Raw genomic sequence first — 18,630 nt, 5'->3', positions numbered from 1 at the left:
TCTGCCACACTATAATAGCTATCTTGTTCTCAACTTTTTCTTTTTTAGACAGCAAGTTTCACGATGTTTAAATATACACCATGGAGATCGCATTTTTTAAATGTACAGAGTATCTATACAAGATAGATAGTTGCAAGTTGCAACTAAACCCGTAATACACCATAGACAGAACTAGTTTTACAATGTTCAGATATCATTTTCAAATGTACAGAGTTTCTATACAAGATAGATGCAACTTTGCAACAACTGGATTTCATGTCATCAGCATTCATGAAAGTAATAGTTTGAGAGTACTTTATGTGATTGATGCTGTTCTCTCTTCAATACTAAACGGAAAATGTCACGATCCTCCCAACAAGAAGCATCTCATTACTTTACCATGTGCTAGAATGGCTTGAGGTCCAATATGAGGTCTATAATCAGCCAATAATGCAGAAAGATCTTTTTTAGCTGCATGACTAAACAGAGTTGATGCATTATCTGGACAGATAAGGTGTTGAGCAGATCTCTGTCGAATGTTATGTGCAGCAATAAGTTGCTGACCTTGGCACCTAGTGGCACACCGTAGTTCCAGCAAGGAACCTACAACGGCTATTAGTATCCATATGCTATGAATAGCCACATCCCAGGAGAATCTTCAAAGAATAATCGAATCTGGCAAAATCACTAACGGTAAAACTTACCATATCTGCCACAGGTTGTAGCTCCTTAGAGCATATATAGAATCCATAAAATGTGAGCAAAATATGAATCAATTCCTGCAGGATCACTCCACCAGAAAAGGGCTTCTGTAATTCTTTAGTGCTTCAACCCACTGAATAGGTTTACATGACATATTCCTCCCGTGTCTGATACTGTCTCTAGTCTGCTTCTGATGTTTCAAACTTTGACCCAACTCTTAAATTTCTCAGGAATAGGAGACCACATAGATTTATTGCATCCAGAATATCCCCGGCTTCAGATTCTTTTCCAGCGGACTCATAAAGATGAACGACAGCACTCAAGATGAAACTATCAGGTTTTACAAACTCACTAATGGTCTGAAAGAAAGAAAGCCCTTCATCTATTAGACCATAGTCCAAGTATGCCCTCATCAAACTTCGACAACATGCTAAATCAGGCGTGACTCCCATGTCCTTCATTTCATTATAGACATTTTGTGCATCCATAATGAACCCTTCCTTTATAAAAGAAAACATGAGATGGTTGAAATGAGAACACGAAGGACGAATTCCCTCCTCCAGCATCCTATGAATAGTTTCCTTAGCTTTGGAATACTCTTGACTCTCAGTGTAGGCTCTAATTAGTGCAAGATATGTAAGGGAATCTGGAAGATAGCCACTGTTCTGCATTTCTAGAAAAATATTCTCTGCTTCGTGAAATTGGCCTGAAGTGGCATAAGCATTGATCATGGCATTGTAACTAATCTGCATGTTTATATGTCTAAGAGTCAGATCCTATGACAACAAAAGGCACAAGCTTAACTGCTTAAGAAATGAAAACTAACTGATGCATGAAACTAAGCAAGATCATACGTGCATGTGTCTGTGTTATTGTCAAGTACTTAAGTCATTATACACATTAAATGAGAGAGACAGAGATGCTGTGCTTAGGGTTAATGTTGCATAACAACTCTACAATAACGTGCATGTCAAACTAAAAGAAGCATGCTGTAGACTGACGTAATAGTCATATGGCCATCAGCAGATATAATCAGGTTACTAGTATCTAAAAAATACAGCTACTTTAATCTAATGTAAAATATATGCATTCCAGATGGATGCACACTAGACTAAAAAATGTGCATATCACATTGAGGGGAAGAGATATTGAAAGAGCAAGATGTTGCTGATATTTGCTTACATGAAAGATATTTATGGAATAAATAATGCAACCATCAAACTAAATAGGATCAAATCCAAACGCCTATTCCTGAGATAAGCACTAATAAATTCATACCTTTCCAGGTCTTATTCCATCTTCCTTCATTTTACTGAATAACAGAGATGCCTCCTGACACCTGCCTGCAGGGTTAGGACAGTGGACATAAGGGTAAGTTGCAATACTGACTTAAACAACATCCCTTCAACACATTTAGTTATTTACAGTTGATTTTTTTTTCTGTAACTGCCACAGCGGCACAGCTATCTGATGGTAAAAGTTAAACGTCGAATTTCACATGAAAAATGTCTCAAGTACCAAGCATCAAATTTATCTATGAAAAACTATTCGACCAACTAGAAGTGGAGGCATGAGAAGCTCACCAGCCTTTCCATAATAGGTGAGCATATTTGTGTAGGTTTTCTCATCAATTGATAAACCTAAAACTTGTGCAATACTAAACATCTCAATAGCCTTATCCAATTTACCTCCTTGGCCATAAACACTGCATTAAAGAAATTGAAGAATATGTTACCAAATCATACAGTTGAACAATACAAAGTGAAACTAGAAGAGCAAAAATATAGCTAATTTTTTTTTTCAATTCCTGACATTGAAAAAGAGATAAGCTATACAAGAATTTTACCTAATCATAGTGTTGTATGTCCGAAGAGATGGAAGAACACCAGAAGTGATCATGCTATCATATATGCTGACAGCAGAGTATAGTTTACCTGCATAGAAATCGTTAGTTCTAATAGAGAGCAAATGAACCAAAATAATAATAATAATTTTCTTGGCTAATGAAAGACTAGTCTGTGAACCTGCATCTAACATTGACTTGATATAAGTATTGTATGCAACAGTATCAAGCTCCACCTCATGAAGAAAACTGTCATTGATAATGTTTTCTGCCTCCCAATATTTCCCTAAAAGGCTCAAAAAAAGAAAATAAGCATTAGAGGATGATTTGGTCATATCCAATGAAAATTTACAAAGTCTGAAGGTAAAACTCCATAGAAATTTCCACATAAAAAAGAGAGTACAAATAGGCTTTAAGTATCATGTGACACGAGAACATAGTAATTCTGTATGGTAGGTATAAAAGTAGAAAACAAAATTTTCTTTTTCAAACCAACCCTAATACATTCTTCCATATGTCACATCAAGAATTATAAAACTCAATAAATTGACTTCCATTCTGCATAATCAGTGTCATCTAACTAAATCCCTAAAAAATTTCTTTTATATGTTGGGTACATAGCCAACTTCAGTATTCAGTTAGGAAGTTCAGTAACCTTAACAGAGGCTCAAAAAAGGAGATAAATGATTCTGCAAGTGAACGGAATTAAGATTGAAATTGTAAAACCAGTTATATCTTATTTTCACAAAGCAATATGCTTTGAAATACCTCTTATAATCTGTACCACATACAGAGCTTAGGCCTCATAAATCATAATGAATGACCAACCAAGACTGGTAAGGCAATTCTTCATGTAATATCAGCATCGTGTACATATTATGTCCATTCCTAAAGGTACAACAGATGCTTCACAAAATTCACTATTTTACTAAAAACTCATAAGCAACAAAACTTTGTCAGATGGCCTCAATTGGATGGTATCCATAATGATAAAAAGTCACACATAGATTAAATACAGTTAGAGCCTTAAGAGGTTACATTTTGCGATATCAAATTTCATTAGACACTGCACTAGTGTCAAGATATGAAAGGTATGGAAAATATATCTACAATGGCAGAAAAAATATCTACAACCTTCTCTGATAAAGAAATGATCCAGGTTTGTTGGAATTATTAGTACAGTGACCACCTAACCATGATAGTACAGTAGTTGTCAGTTGAGATTTTATTCAATTACATCATGAATACCCTTCTTTTTAGTCCAGACCAGGTCTCTGGCTCCTCTCTCACCACATGACTGCTGTCCAAATCCTACTTCTGCTTTGTTTACCATCTTACACTTATCTAGTCTTCTAGGATTTATTAGCTTGAAAAACCAAGCCAAGCTTGAGGATAGATGAGCATGAGTTGACCTATTATCATTCCTTTGATGAGCCAAAGAAGTCGAGCTCAAAACAGTTTGATATTATGGCGAGTCAGGCAGACTGATAAGCTCTTGCTTGACTCTTGCTTGAGATGAGCTGAGTTCTAGCTTGTTTTGCCTTCAGTTCAACCCGAGCAGTGCTCAGCTCAGATCACTCAACCAGCTTTTTTTAGACATATAGTTGTCTCCATGTATCAATCAAGAATTGAAACATAATCATTTCATCCACAATAATTACAATAATCTGAATTGACAGAAGGTTTGGAAGGCAGCAGTCAGGACAATGGTGTAAATGCTTACCGTGCTTAGTTAAAGCATTAACAAGTATGCTAAGCGTGACAGCATCCTGGATGTGGCCTTGGGAAATTGATTCTCTATATAATTTATTTGCTTCATCAATTTTGCCACATTTGCAAAAGGCATAGACCATGGCATCATAAACAGCTCCTTTTGTCGCCGAAAAGTTTGACACTAACTTGAACACTTCTAGGGCTTGTTCTAATTGAAGGCACTTTCCATACTGAGTAATTAAAGAAGCAATGGAAGAGTCATCAGGTCTGAAACCTAACTCAATTAATTGTTCAAATAGGAACTGAGCCTCCAATATACTTCCTGCGGAAAGCGTCAATCTAATCAGAAAGAAGCATATGGAAGAAAGAATGTGGTGTCCGTAAAAACACAATGAGAGTTCATATCAGTATAAGCTCCATAAGATGCTTGCCTTCCCTAGCAAATTTGCTGATCAACCGGCAAGATGCAGGTAGGCCACCAGCAGTCTCTACCATGGATTTCAATATATCTTTTGATTTAGAAGTATTGCCACTTTCCATATATAGGCACAATAGTACACTAAGTGCTGTATTGTCTGGTTTTTCTAATGTCTTGAACATGTTCTCTGCTTTCGTAAGCACTCCAGCTTTCCCATACAGTGCCATCAGTGATGTCCTAGTGGTTTTATCAATGGTGAGCCCATCATTTTCCATCTCTTCAAGTAAAATTTCAGCATCATCAATCATTCCCTCTTTGCAGTATACTTCCATTACAGTTTTATAAAGGCTCTCATCAAACTGGAGCTCATCCTTCCTCATCTGTGAAATCAATGCTTTAGCCTTTTCCAGAAGACCCACTCTTATGTACAAGGTGAGCAAGTCATTACAACAAATCACATCAGGAATGCAACTCTTATATAGAGTTTGAAAAGTAACTTCTGCAGAAGCTACATCTTCCTTAAAAACATAACACCGCAGCAATGCACTATAAGCAAAATTTGACAATGGAACATTTCGGGACCTCATGACCTCGAAAACTTCTAATGCTTTTTCATGATTTCCAGAATTAAGATGAACTTGGGCCATCGCTACATATGTTTTCTCATCACTAAGAAGGCCTAAATTTTCAATGTCCCGGAAAATTTTTTGTGCTTCGTCATATAGGCCAAGTTTGCCATATATCCTAACAAGTATTCCATAGATGACTTCATCGGGAACGATTTTATTCTTCTCCATCTCGGCAAAGAGTGAGAGAGCTTTCGAGTAATCTGCACTTTTATAGTATAGTGTCAGAAGAGATGCACAGGTGTAGTTACTTGGAATGATACCCTGAGGTTTCATCTCTCCATAAAGTCTTAATGCATCTTCTCCTCTGCCATGTTTGGCAGTTAAGCTTATCAAAAGACTGTATGTCACCTCCTCAGGAATAAATCCAGATTTCTTCATTCTTTCAAATGTATTCAGAGCATCCTCCACTAGATCTTCTTTAGCATATGAGCTGATAATAATTGTAAAAGTAAAACGGTTTGGCTCTACTTCAGCATCTAACATCTGCTTCCACAACTGGATAACTTTTCCGTGCAGCTTCTGCTTTTGCAAAGATGAAATCATGAAATTAAAAACTGCAATAGAGGGTAAGACATCTCGCCTACGCACAGCAGAATAAAATAACAACATGTCTTTATGCCGTCCCCACCTAGCATATGCACACAGCATGGTTCCACAAGCAACTTCATCTGGCTCACAGCCTGCTTCAAGCATCTCCAGAAAGATCTGCTCAGCAAGTTTGATCTTTCCAACTTGACCATATATTCTAAGAACAATAGTGTATACGATAACACTAGGTTTATAACACAGCTGCATGAGTAACCAACTGATGATAGTCAGCAACTCTAGGTTAAATTCAATATATAAAAATCAAATCAATCATTATTAAGCAACAGAAGTACAGAATTTTCAATTGGCATACAAGATCATGTTCTAAGAAGTAAACCATTATTTTCCTTTGAATCTATTCTAATCCAAGAAGGCAGATCAATTTATTAGTAACAGTCTGAAGTGTCAGCCGCATCCTTCTGAAACTGCTTCCTTAATTCGTCTAGTTTTATAGGTAAAGTATGTTCCCACAACATCGTTTTAAGCATGCTCCAATTTCAGGGTGGATTTGACCCATCTATTGCTTACAGTTTATTTCCCATAAAAGAAAGAAAGCTAGAGGTTTGAGAGGTGTACACTTAACTACTGAATTTAGAGCGGTATACATGCTAACAAGCAAATAAGGGATTTCTAAAATAAATTCAATGAGGTAGCAGACTATAATAAAGCTATAAAATGCAAGAAGAGAGAGAAAAGAGGAAGAAAAAGTGAGATCATTTTCTTTTCTTTTTTGGCTTGCTGACCTGAAGTTTCATCCAGGCGAAGAAATCCCTGACCTGCCTCCACCCTTTCTGCTCCTTGAGCACGACACACATCTCCCGGAAGCTAAGCTTCGCCACGAACGACCCCATCACCTCCCTCATCTCGTACGACCCGTCGGGCCTCGACGCGAGCGCCCGCACCGCTCGGATCGCGGCGACCACGTGTCTCCCGTAGAGGTGTCCGTCGCGGTCGTCCTCTATATAGGCCACCATTTGCTCCGGCGTTCGCCGGATCCATCGCGGCGTCTGGGCACCGCTCCCCTGGTTGTGGCGTAGGCGGCGGAGGTACGCCGCCTTGGCGTTGATGACGCGGCGGGCGTCGTCGTCGGAGAGGGGCTTCCTCCGAGGGTGTTTCCTGTAGGGCTTCTGTCGCCCGTGGCCGTGGCCGTCGCTGAGGGACCAGGGGTCGGAGGAGAGAGAGGAGCGGGGAAGGAAGCGGCGGTGGGCAAGGCGATAGGGGTAGGGTTTTGGAGAGGGAAAGAAGGGATTTGGAGATGAGAAGGGAGGGAGGAATGAAGATTGCAGGGAGTTCATCGTAAAATTCGATTCCTCGAGGTCTGAGAGAAGAAGTGGGAGAGCCGAGATATTTAAAAAGTCGAGGATATCATCAGTCACTTGCGAAGCACGTGATAGGAAACACGGTTATCTGCAAAAAGAACCCTGTTACATTAAAACCCCTGACAGCTGCCCTATTTTACATATACCTCCTCCTTTATTATTATTATTATTATTATTATTATTATCATCATTTTTTTAGCATTTGACTCCTAAATTATGAAAAATCTTTATTTTTTTAGTAATTCACTCCTTAGGTTGGTCCTCTTTCTTTCTTCTAAGATAAAATAGAGGATATACATTTGATCATGAGACATCACGTCATTTTTAATAAGAAAACCTAATAAATAACAAACCGAAGAAGGATTTCAAAGGTTTTTCATAATTAACAAAGATTAATATGTCATAATAAATAAATAACAGAGAATATATAGAAATGATTATAGTTCAGGGATCTAAAATTTTAATTATGAGTTAAAATATGTTTTACTACTATGTACTGATACTAAAAATTATTTTATTCCTCTATACTTTAAAACATTTTAAACTAGTCTATCTACTTATAATTAAAATAAAATCATTAATTTTTCTATTAAACTTAAGTGAGCATTGCCAAAATAATCAAAATACTCTTATTGTGTTTTTTTAGACAGTCTCACTTTAGTTATAAGTACAGATACTTTTTAGACTTTTTAAAATGCGGAGGAGTAAAATAATTCTAAGTATAAATATAAAATAGTAAAACATATTTAAACCTTATCTATTGTTTTGTATTTGGAAATCAGTCCCTTAATTTTACACTTAAAAAAACATTTAAAACGGAAGTATGACCACATTTATAATATAATGGGTTGGAAAAGAGGTGGAAGGGGAGGTAATTTTGATTCAGAAAAGATTAAATATGTTATTATTTTACAAGACAGACAAATGCAAACTGCACCTCCAAATAATTTGATTTAAATGATACATAAGATACCTAATAAGCTGCATTATTCCATTATATACAATCATTTCTGATCCCTGTTAGAGCAAGAACTTTAGTGTGATGATTCTTGCCTGATGAACGGCGACGAGCTCAGCTCAGTAGTGCTATAGAAGGAGTCCTCAGGATAGTTCTCATCCTTCTCCTCATCCCACCTGAGCACCTCCCTTATGAACTTGAAGGCTTCGTAAACTGTCGGCCGGTCACGGGCCCGCGCTTGCCACACGAACAGCTTCCGGTTGGTGAGGGAGGAATAGAGGTCTTTAAACTTCATCGCAATGTAAAAATATGCTTGATGAGCCATTGACTGGCTGTTGTGGTGAGTCCTAATCGGGGAGAAGTCTTCAAACCACTCACAGGCTGAGAGAGGAGTGTGGTTTATCTTCTCCTCGAAGAGGTCATACTTATTGAGCACAAGCACGAATTGGGTATCATAGAAGCATGATTGCCTAGTACAAAAATAGGCAGCGATGAAGTTTTATCTACTTTAAATCCAGAAGTTAGTAGTCATTAGGCCCATGTTTTCCTTGATCATATTGAGATTTTGAGAAGCTAAGCAATTCAGAGACATAGTAATTCATTTAATAGACAAAGTGCACAAACTAGAATTCAGAACCTGGAAAACGAAAAAAAAAAAAAAAAATCTGAAACTCGAATTATGAGTAGTACCTGATCGTTGCCTCGAAGAGCTCCTTGCTTTGCATCATCTTATTCTGTAGGGGTCTGTTATTGCCACTAACAGGGGCTCCCAGTTGATCATAGTCACTGAGAGCCACGCAGAAGATTACAGTGCGAACATCTTCAAACATTTCTACCCACTTGCAACCCTCAGCAATTCCCTTGGCAGTTGCTCTGATCAACTGGTATCTGATGGAGAAGAGGACAGTCCAAATATGAGAGTGTGTTAGAGAGAAAAATTAAGTTGGAATAGGTAATTTTGAGAATAAATGCTATAAAAATTAAGTTGGACAGTTCAAATATTGTTTGAGAATAAATGCTATAAAAATTGAAATAGGTAATTTTTCTATTATTGAAGATATAGTCCAGGTGTAGACATGTTAAATCATGGAGAAATGGTTAATTATTAATAAAATATGCAAAATCTTAACCTACTAGTAGGGATATTGTTTGCTTACATGATACAACAAGAAATGATCAGCATGCTTGACATTTTCCGAGGATTGATCCTTAGATTGTCTACATAGAATTCTTTTCATATCAGCTGTGTTGTTCTTGAGATATTGCATTTGATATTTAGAGTGAATAAATACGAAATGCTTCCTAATAGCATTTCTTATAACGTCGTGTGAGGCAAGTGAAGCTATAATTTGCATTCAGCTGCACAACTTAGTACTGCAAATGTCCTTGTACAGGTCTTATGGTTAACAGGACAAAATGTAGTGGTAGATTGGCAGATGAAAGAACACTATAATTTATACAGAACAAAAGAAATAATATTCGCCAATTGACCCTTTTATGAGATAGCTAATTCCAATACTGATTACAGTTCATGAAGGAGTTGAAGGAAATTACTTCGTAAGTGACTGGGAAAGAGCATCAGGATTGTCATTGTATGGTTCTGACATAGGGCTGCGATCATCTAGTGTGAAATCAATGAAGGCCAATCCATTCCCTTGGGTTACTCCTTCTGCATATAATATATCTTTCTCAGAAGGTTCATACTCATTGCTTGATACCTCAATTGCCTGCAAGAACATATACACACTCAGAAATGCTAATGGGTCTGCAGATTTAATCAAACTTTCAAAACAGCATTTTGCAAGATCAATAGTTAATTATGTGTTACTGTGTAAACTCTAGTATGAAATAAACATAATCCATTGTAATTTAAGTATTCGGCAAATAATTATTTGAAACTCTTTCAGGTCCTCTTTATCTTTTCTAAAACCTCATAAGGAACTTTGTTTCATGGGAAATTACCAACCCAGACGGCATTCCGGTTCATTGACTGGAACCTTCAGTTCATACCAAAAGGCAATCCACAAAGTCATGGTGTATGAGACATCACCACTGTATACACAGCAACATTATTCTCTTCATGTTTATGTCATATGACAGTCTTATGTCAGTTAGAAATTGTGCATAAAACAATTTGGCTTGGAAATTAAATATTTCCTGCATTCCTGGATCAGCACTACCGTCCCAGCCCTGGACGGATCTAAGTAGTTTTCCTTTTTATTTTTATATTTTTAACACTACATCTTTTCCAACACTACAAATGTTCAACATAGTCATCAGGCAACTGATTGAGGTAGATAAAGAAAGAAATGACATATAGAATTATGGATCATCTCTCTCTCATGAGGCAATATTCATGATATCCAACAGCATCATCTGTTTAGTCTCCCTTATCTGTGAGGCATCCTCTTCTTACCTAAGCTGGAAGCTTCCTTGGAAGCAGACAAAATTAATCACAACAATGACTATCAGTAATTTATAATGGATTCCAGTCATAACTCACCAACACTCTCTTCTTAGCTAAACTAGTAGCTTCCTTGAAAGCAGACGAAGTCAATCACAAGTTGACGATTATCAATAACTTACAATGGATTCCAGGCATAACTCATCAACACATACAGATGTTGGCAGCTTTAGGAATAAGGATAAATGCTTAAAGGAACAAACATGCATCTTGTTTTCACTGTCCAATGAAATCAGCATAAAGGTGAAAAAGAACATTTCTATACCTGATGTTTATTTCCCTACAAAACAACAGTTGTCTGCTTTTCACAGTGGAAGGGCATTTAATTATTTAATATCACCCTCTGCTAGTACCAGACGACACACATGTTACCAAAATGCAAATAGGTAGAGTTACATTTATGTATCTTATGACTAGAGTATGAAGGCCCAAAAATCATCTATTTTTGAGTCTCATCTACCTGACCCCATATTATTGGGAAAAAGCTTGGATGTTGAAGAATTCTAGAGGATGATTGAATGCCAAAAAAATATTTAAGTTGATAGCCAAGTAATCAAGATTGGTCATGCATAACAAACAGCACCAAGGATCTAGAGAAGATTGCTTCCAATATGTCATGCCAACAATCCTCGACTAGACCAGTTAGCTGGTTTAAAGAAAGATCACTGTGAGGAGATAAGAAGAAATGAATAGTCATGTTCCACATACTAGAATTAACATAATCATTTTAGCCTGGCTTGATTTTATACTTTGATCATGACCTGTTGTGTTTCAACTTTGAAGTAGGAAAGATGAAAGGACAAGGATATAAAGGATAGAAGATAGGAAGCAAACTTTGAAAAGAAAAGTGAGAGGGACCAATAAAAAGGAATATTGGTAGCTGCAGTGCCTGGAAATGAAGTACACCAATTATGAGTCAAGCAGACTGCAAATTTTATGTTTATACAAGCAACTAAATCGCCATTTAGACAACACTAACAGGACTCTGGAAAGGAAATTGCAGCACATAAGGTTCCCTCTATAGTCAGATTGGAAAGGCAAGATGTGTACAACATAAACCCACTATGACACAGGTTGTTTACATGGCTTGAACCTGTGATCATTTGGTGCAAGGAGGCAAACCTTACCGTTACCCTAAGAGGTACATCTAATAGGATTCTAGGGAAAAGGAACAAAAAAGGCAAGCCAGCTTTTGACTAGTGTAACATATATAGTGATTACTACAATGACTAGAATCCTTCTTTTAATAGACCTTCAGAGACATATCAAGTAGAATCTAAAAACACTTGGAATTAAACCAATGATAAATGTGCAGTCGAGTCTTAGGATAGACATTTCAAGCAACTTGCAAGTTGCAACCTTGTTCAATTAGCTAGTATGTTTGTATGCATAAGATTAAATTGGTGCTTGATGGACCTTAGTAGCCCAATAAAGAGAACAAAAAGGGAAAAAGGAAATCTTGTTTACTTTTAGAATCCAAAACAAGAGGAATACCAGCAATTGATCTTTCATCAGAAAGATAAGAGGAAGCTAAGAATTGCAAAGGATGCGGAAGAATATAAGATCATTGAGCACCAGCTAGAAGATTTCACTTGTCAGTCATGGTTATGCTCTCGGACTATTCAATTCCTTCGCAGTCTATACTATTCACCATCCCCCAATTAACAGTGAAATTCACCAATCTAGCAGTTTATAAGAAGAAATACTACCAACAAAAGAAGATAAAAATTATGGAATACATTTAGCCAAATGTTCCAATTTTTCCGTGCCATCAATTTAGAGAAGAATGACAATAAAGGTTCTGAAATATTACCCGGTTCAAAAAGTATCCAGCGACATCGGGAAGAAAGTGTAGCTCGTCTTTTCTCTTATAAGTTTCCTGTATGGCAGGATCTTTCCACATCTCATCAGCAAAAGGAGCATATTCACGTGTTGCAGCAGGGAAGAATGCATCTAGATCTCCCATTGCTATGATGTCCAAAAGCCAGTCAGAAAACTTTTTCAGCCTTGCATTTATCGAGTATACACATGAACTTGACCCATTAGCTTTGCATTCATCTGGATGAGGAGGTACAAAATCAAGTGTTGCATACAGGCTTATGTGTCTTTGAAAATAAAGAAGTTAAAAAACCTTCTTTCTTCATATTAGAAAAAAACTATCTAGGAAATAAAATGAATAAATGATGACATAGATTAACAAGCAAATAGCCAGGTTTTTTTATTGTTGTTGTAGATTAAGATGCAAGGGGCTTAACATAGAGTAGCAAGATGAGGATAATAGAAACAATATATGAAAGAAAAGGAAATATACACAATTCCCACCTTCCACTGAATTGACAGATAAAGATCTTACACACTAGAAAAGCTTCAGTACAATTTCAGGGCCATCTGTATGGTATATTAAACAAAACTAGTAGGATTGTGTGAAGTTTAATTAATCATTACTTCATGATGGATGGGGTGTATTCATCCAGATTGGATCTCAAATTTCCAAATCAACATACTACATATAGAATTTAACTAGTGTTACTGGTGTGAACACCAGGCTTAGATAATCGATCAGACACATGTGTGCAGTCAGAGGCTACCCAGTGACACTTTGGTTAGGGTGACAGATTATGAAAGAGAGTCTTTATGTTTTATTCTTTGGGCACTTTCCTGACTTTCCAAACAGAATTTACTACAAGCTAAAATGGCTTTGTTCTGCAGAAACAGGCTCCCTATGAAGTTAGCGATAAAGAGCCTTTCAAAGTCCTAAGAAGAAAAGATATGAAACATTTTTCATATAAAAACACAATAATAGATCATTTTAAAACAGGAAAGAAGCTATTGATTGCAAATGCTACCTTCTGCGTGTCGATCAAGTGAAATGTTGTTAGACTTGGCCAAAGCCTCTTCCTCAAAGCGCTCGCGACCCTCAAGCAAAATGCCGAGATATTTGAACATGTTGCTTTGTATCATCATTTTAATACCATCTCGTTCTTCTTGAGTGAACTTATTCCCATATAAAAACTTGACCTGCTTCAAGACATTGCAATATTGCATCTTATATGAAGTATGAACAATTAATGTGTATACATATAGTTGCCAACAGAAAGAGTATCAAAGAAAAGGAGTGGCAAGTGATGCAAAATACTCCGTCTAACACAGCAGTAATGATTCCATCATATGCGAATGATGCAATTATTTTGTGGTCTGCCTTCTAGAAACCTAGCATTTCAGTAATGAGCAAAGAATTGTTCACAAATGAGTATTAATGAGCAACGATGGTAGTGCCACAGGCACGGGCCGTGGCATTTGCCGATCGTGCTGTAAGAGAATGAGAGAAAAAGATAAGAGATACTCGCCTTCGCCTCCGTCGTAGCCGTCACCCGAGCTCGCTCAGGTGCCCTAGCATGAGGGAGGAAGAAAAATCGAGAGAGAGAGAGAGAGAGAGAGAGATTAAAACTTAAGTTGCGGGCGAAGGCGATCGGCGACGGGTAGCTCAACGACGAGATCAATGGCGAGCGGCGAAGCTATTATGATGGGTGTCATGCGACACTCCTTGTGTCATGTCCTGGTACGCCGCCGGTATGGTAAGTGCCAGTCGGCACGACCATCCATGTTACTGAGGAGGTGAAACAAAATCCGATACACAAATAACTGAAATTGCATATCCTATAATCCAAACTGTGACTATCCTCACCCAATATAGTGCTTCAAATAATGACAAGGACCAGCATTGCTTACATGATAGTTCGTTAATAGTAGGTCGACTAAATATTATTAATAATAGAAGGCCCTCAGAACTCATGATCTTTGGATATATAGCAACTCTCTTCCAACTAGTATTCTTTGAACTTATTATTCAATCATCAGGTGTTAAAATGACATTGAACTTGCAATAGCATGTGCTATTTAGTTTACTTGTCAGTCATATAAAAGCTCATAATAGTTAGACATTTGGAAAACCTAAACTATTCGAGGTCCATCTTAGTCTCATCAGAATACAGTATTTGAATTTAATATTCATGCTCTAATTACAAACAGGACAACCAAACAGTGCCAGAGAGAATGACTACATAAAGAAAGAAAAGGAAGACTGGATTATAGTTCTCTCAGAAAACTGGTTAATATGGTGTGGTAGTGGTAGTATATACACGTAGAATGAATTTAAAATTTTCTAGTGCCTCACATGGATCGGTTACCCTTCCATAATTGAAATCATGCTAAGTAATAATCATGTTGAGGACTCCTATGCAAAAGGAATCTCCGGGTCAAATCTTTTAAGAATTTATTTAAGTATAAATAATTAAAAGGGAAGGTTATATGTGTCAGAGGACCCTTGAGAACCACATAATACGGAGCTAATATTTAATTCCAAAAGGATTAATATTGCTCAGAGCAAGTGCTGTTGTACCAAAAGAAACCAAAGAAACTGTTTTTAATGCATTATCTGGATAAAGCTCCAATCACGGCTTCCCACTTTTCAATTGTTTAGTAAAAGATCTTTTACTTACAGCAGAATTTTTTTCATTATCCTTCAGAAAGAAGTTCAAAAAGAATCCAACATTATTCACCTGCTTAAATATTGTGCTCGTCCCAGATCCTTGTGGTCCGAGTAGTAAAAGCTTTTGGATCCTCTTTTGATCGAAGTAGTTGGGGACAGCTCTAGCTGAATATGGAGTTTCATCCCTAGGTCTGTGTGCAGTTCGATGAGGCACGGGGATTGTATATAAGATGCAAAATAGGCGTACAAATAGCTGTCAAATAAATCAAACAAATCAAGCAAAGGATAGAGAAAAGAATAAGAGCAATGATAGATTTCAGAAAGAAAGAGTATTTTTGGAGTCTTTGAACAAAACACGTACTGAGTCCCGGATGTTTCCTTTCATATTATTTTGGCCTTCTTCCTCAAAATGACCATCATCATAGACCCAAAAGTGTGTACCACGTGGACACTGGACATGTGCAAACTGCATGCAGGAGTATTGTGTTAGAACATATAAGAGTCTTCAAAGATTCTAGTACTTGAATATCCAGAGAAAGCCAATCATATGCAACAAATGTAGTGAGTAAATTAGAGAAAGAGCATTTTTTGGACTTTTTGGTTAGTAATTTATATATAAAGGTGGCAATATCTTAATAAAAGGTTTCTTTGATAAATATAATTAAAAGCAAATTACATCTTATCCCTTTGTGTTTGACTTGATTTTAGATTACGCCCTTACACTTGAAACTTACGGACTTAATTCCCCTGTAGTTCAGACCAAAGTGCAATTGTCATATTTTCTTTTTAAACTAACAATAAAAAAGATCAAATTATCCTACTATCATTGGCACCAATATTTTCTGTCACAAGCAAATTTCTAAATGACCAAACTACCCCTACTCTCATCAAATCATATTGCTTTCTATGAGGATAATTAAGACTTTTCCCATTTTCAATAAATGGTTACAAATTGGTCTAAACCACAAGGGAGTGAAGTTGTTAAGTTTAAAATTCATGGGGGTAGGTTGAAATAGGGTCAAAGTATCAAACCACATGGGATAAACTATAATGTATCATATATTTAAATATGTCATTAAACCCCTATATTCAGAATTTACAATCCAGAGAACATCCTTGAATCTTGTTAGTGGAATCAATATGGGAATCAAAACAGTACCATAGACAAAACGAAGGGAAGTCACTTGCCTATTGGATTGACATTGTAATAACCTCTTCTGTTCACTGCTTTAGGTTATTTGCATAGGTATTTGAGTCTTTTCCATGTGGCATTGTGATATTACATGAATGTGTCTTATATTTCAAAAGGACATAAAATTACAAATATACACTCACAAAAAGCAAGTAAAAGGGAATAAATACCTTTAGCATCCTCAGTTCGGTTTTCGTAACTTCCCTCCCATTACAATACACTTGGGTGTTCCCATTGCTAGCGTCGGGCTGAAGTCTTCCAGTGAAATTTAAGCTTGAACTAACAAGACAATATGCTCTTTTCCCTTCCTATCAAAGGAAAACAAAATATTATCAGCAAGGCATGTACTTTTCACACCAGCAAGCTACAATTGCCTTAGAGTAAGCAAATATATTAGATTGCTGAAGCACTTGCCTTTCCCCATAGACCGGATTCCTTGTCATACCAATACCGCCCAGGCTTTAAATTCTGTGGAGGTAATGGACAACTGAGCAATTCTGCCATCTCCTGCGGCCTCAGTGGGCAACCATTTACAGTAATTTGTTCAGGCCTAAGCTGGTTAGCAGGGCATTCCTTCTCAGCTTTCAACATTTGCCTGACTTCCAAGGGGCAGAGCAACCGTGATAGTGTCCTTGAACTCTTCCCTAGTTTCGATCGTTTTGATTCGTCAATCGGCTGGCCTATGCAACTAACGCACTTGCGACCTTCAGGCATTGATCCCATCGCCCTGAGCACACAATAACTGCAGTACCTTGCACCACAAACCAAACATGACTCCTTGCTTTCCCATTTCCTCTTCCGGCACCTATAGCACACCCATCTCTTCTCCTTCCTGGACACACCAACATAGTGAGGAGAAGACATCTCCTCAAGTTCCCTAGTTTCACTTTTATCATATGGCCCTAGACCAAAAGTAACGACCGGTACCCTCTTTGCCTCATTAACTTGTTGCTTATGCTGTGGTCTTGGAGAACAATGTGTTGAGCTAGAAGACCCTGAGTGGGAGCCATCTGAGTACTCTGAGCAATCCGCTGAAGCCTCTGGGTTTCGAGACAAAGGCGCAGCAACATGGGCGATTCGAGAGACGGGTAAAGGTATTGGATCAACCGCGGGTGCCACAGGGACTGAAGCCAATCTATAAGATTCAGATACTGGCTCTGCTGTTGGGATTGTGGGGTAGTTCAAATCCACTGGCTCAACCAGTGGGAGCTCGTAGGACACCGGTGGGCCATCGTACTCGATAGCAATGGAGTAGTCCAGATTGGGCGGCGCCTCCGGGATGGGAGTCCCAGGGGGGAGCATCTTTCTCAACATCTCCTGCCAATTATTCCCATCTAGTGTTTGGGCCATTTCAGTATGCAGTGTGTATGAGCTCCTACACACTTCTCTCTCACAAATAAAAGCAAACAACTTAATATCAGTATCATACACCACCACAAGATTAAATCTTTTTCAGCTTCAAAGAACAATTTGGCATCTCGGACTAAAAGCGAAGAGGAAGTACATGTAAAGGAGATGGAAAGTCCCAACTTTTTGGTAAAACAAGGAAAGCTTGAACTTTTCTCGGTTGAAATTTGACTCTAAAACCAGTTCAAGAGAAGTTAGGAACAGCCTACGACGGCGAAACTGAATCAAAATCAAATCTTTTCGCTACACGTGTGAAATTTAGTGCTTGAAATCGAAAACTCAGGTGACCGAAGATGAGGAAGGGTACCTCTTAGCCGAGGCAGGAGGAGGCGGCGGCCAAGGTGTCAATTTTTCGGGCGATATCAAAGCTGCGTGGCACTGAAATTTCCCGATCCGAAAGCGGATTTGTTTGATACAACAAGAACGGGAGAAGGATAAATTGGAATGGTTCCTCCACTGCTACTGCGACTGCGGCTGCGACTGCGACTGTTCGAGTGGTAAAAGGAGTTTTGCTGTTTGAAAGAGAACAGCAAATCGAAGAACAGAAGCGGGGCCCAGAGCCAGAAACTCTTTTTTCTTGTAAAAGTTTTCCACAAACTACTATGAATCAGTTTCTGGAAGGATTCCTTTCCCTTTTTTTTCTGAGTTTGTTGCAAATAATTACTTTTATATATAATTTTACCTTATTGCAAAAAAGAAAAACAACCCCTTCTTAAATTTTATCAGTCTACTCCAGATTTGTATTTTCTTCCTGAAAATATTTTATTTATTTATTTAGTTGCAAATAAAATATTAGCACAATAAGCTAATTACTAACTTAAGTTGTTAGAGTTCTATATCCTACGTTAGCCTGACCAATTCTTGTCAGAAGTTAGCTAAATTGTCTAACTTAATTATTGAGGAAAGATGGCTCAGTGTCTAGTTTTTTT

At 37.6% G+C, this 18,630-nt stretch overlaps 2 protein-coding genes across 3 annotated transcripts; both read right to left on the bottom strand.

Moving 5' to 3' along the window:
* Nucleotides 1–64: 64 nt before the first annotated feature.
* Nucleotides 65–7,202, bottom strand: LOC140788690 (pentatricopeptide repeat-containing protein At5g27270). The gene is made up of 8 exons (XM_073138066.1): nt 6,616–7,202; nt 4,669–6,073; nt 4,248–4,559; nt 2,706–2,810; nt 2,528–2,615; nt 2,265–2,386; nt 1,960–2,024; nt 65–1,427 (listed from the first exon to the last, which is right to left on the bottom strand). The coding sequence occupies exons 1-8, from the start codon at nt 7,165–7,167 to the stop codon at nt 861–863; spliced, it is 3,216 nt and encodes a 1,071-aa protein (XP_072994167.1). The 5' UTR covers nt 7,168–7,202; the 3' UTR covers nt 65–860.
* Nucleotides 7,203–8,039: 837 nt separating this feature from the next.
* LOC140788691 (extra-large guanine nucleotide-binding protein 3-like) lies at nt 8,040–18,200 on the bottom strand. Of its 2 annotated transcripts, none has more exons than XM_073138067.1 (10): nt 18,009–18,200; nt 16,705–17,676; nt 16,465–16,598; nt 15,464–15,568; nt 15,173–15,355; nt 13,460–13,631; nt 12,427–12,671; nt 9,704–9,876; nt 8,840–9,037; nt 8,040–8,619 (listed from the first exon to the last, which is right to left on the bottom strand). In XM_073138067.1, the coding sequence occupies exons 2-10, from the start codon at nt 17,642–17,644 to the stop codon at nt 8,226–8,228; spliced, it is 2,544 nt and encodes an 847-aa protein (XP_072994168.1). In that variant the 5' UTR covers nt 17,645–17,676; nt 18,009–18,200; the 3' UTR covers nt 8,040–8,225. The 2 variants fall into 2 exon arrangements, with proteins under 2 accessions (XP_072994168.1, XP_072994169.1); XM_073138068.1 differs by having other exon boundaries at nt 16,465–16,602; nt 16,709–17,676.
* Nucleotides 18,201–18,630: the final 430 nt, after the last annotated feature.

Source organism: Typha latifolia, chromosome 5 (assembly GCF_019914945.1).
Source record: "Typha latifolia isolate L0001 chromosome 5, TyphaL0001v2, whole genome shotgun sequence".
Taxonomy (NCBI): domain Eukaryota; kingdom Viridiplantae; phylum Streptophyta; class Magnoliopsida; order Poales; family Typhaceae; genus Typha; species Typha latifolia.
This window is presented reverse-complemented; position numbering and strand designations above follow the sequence as displayed.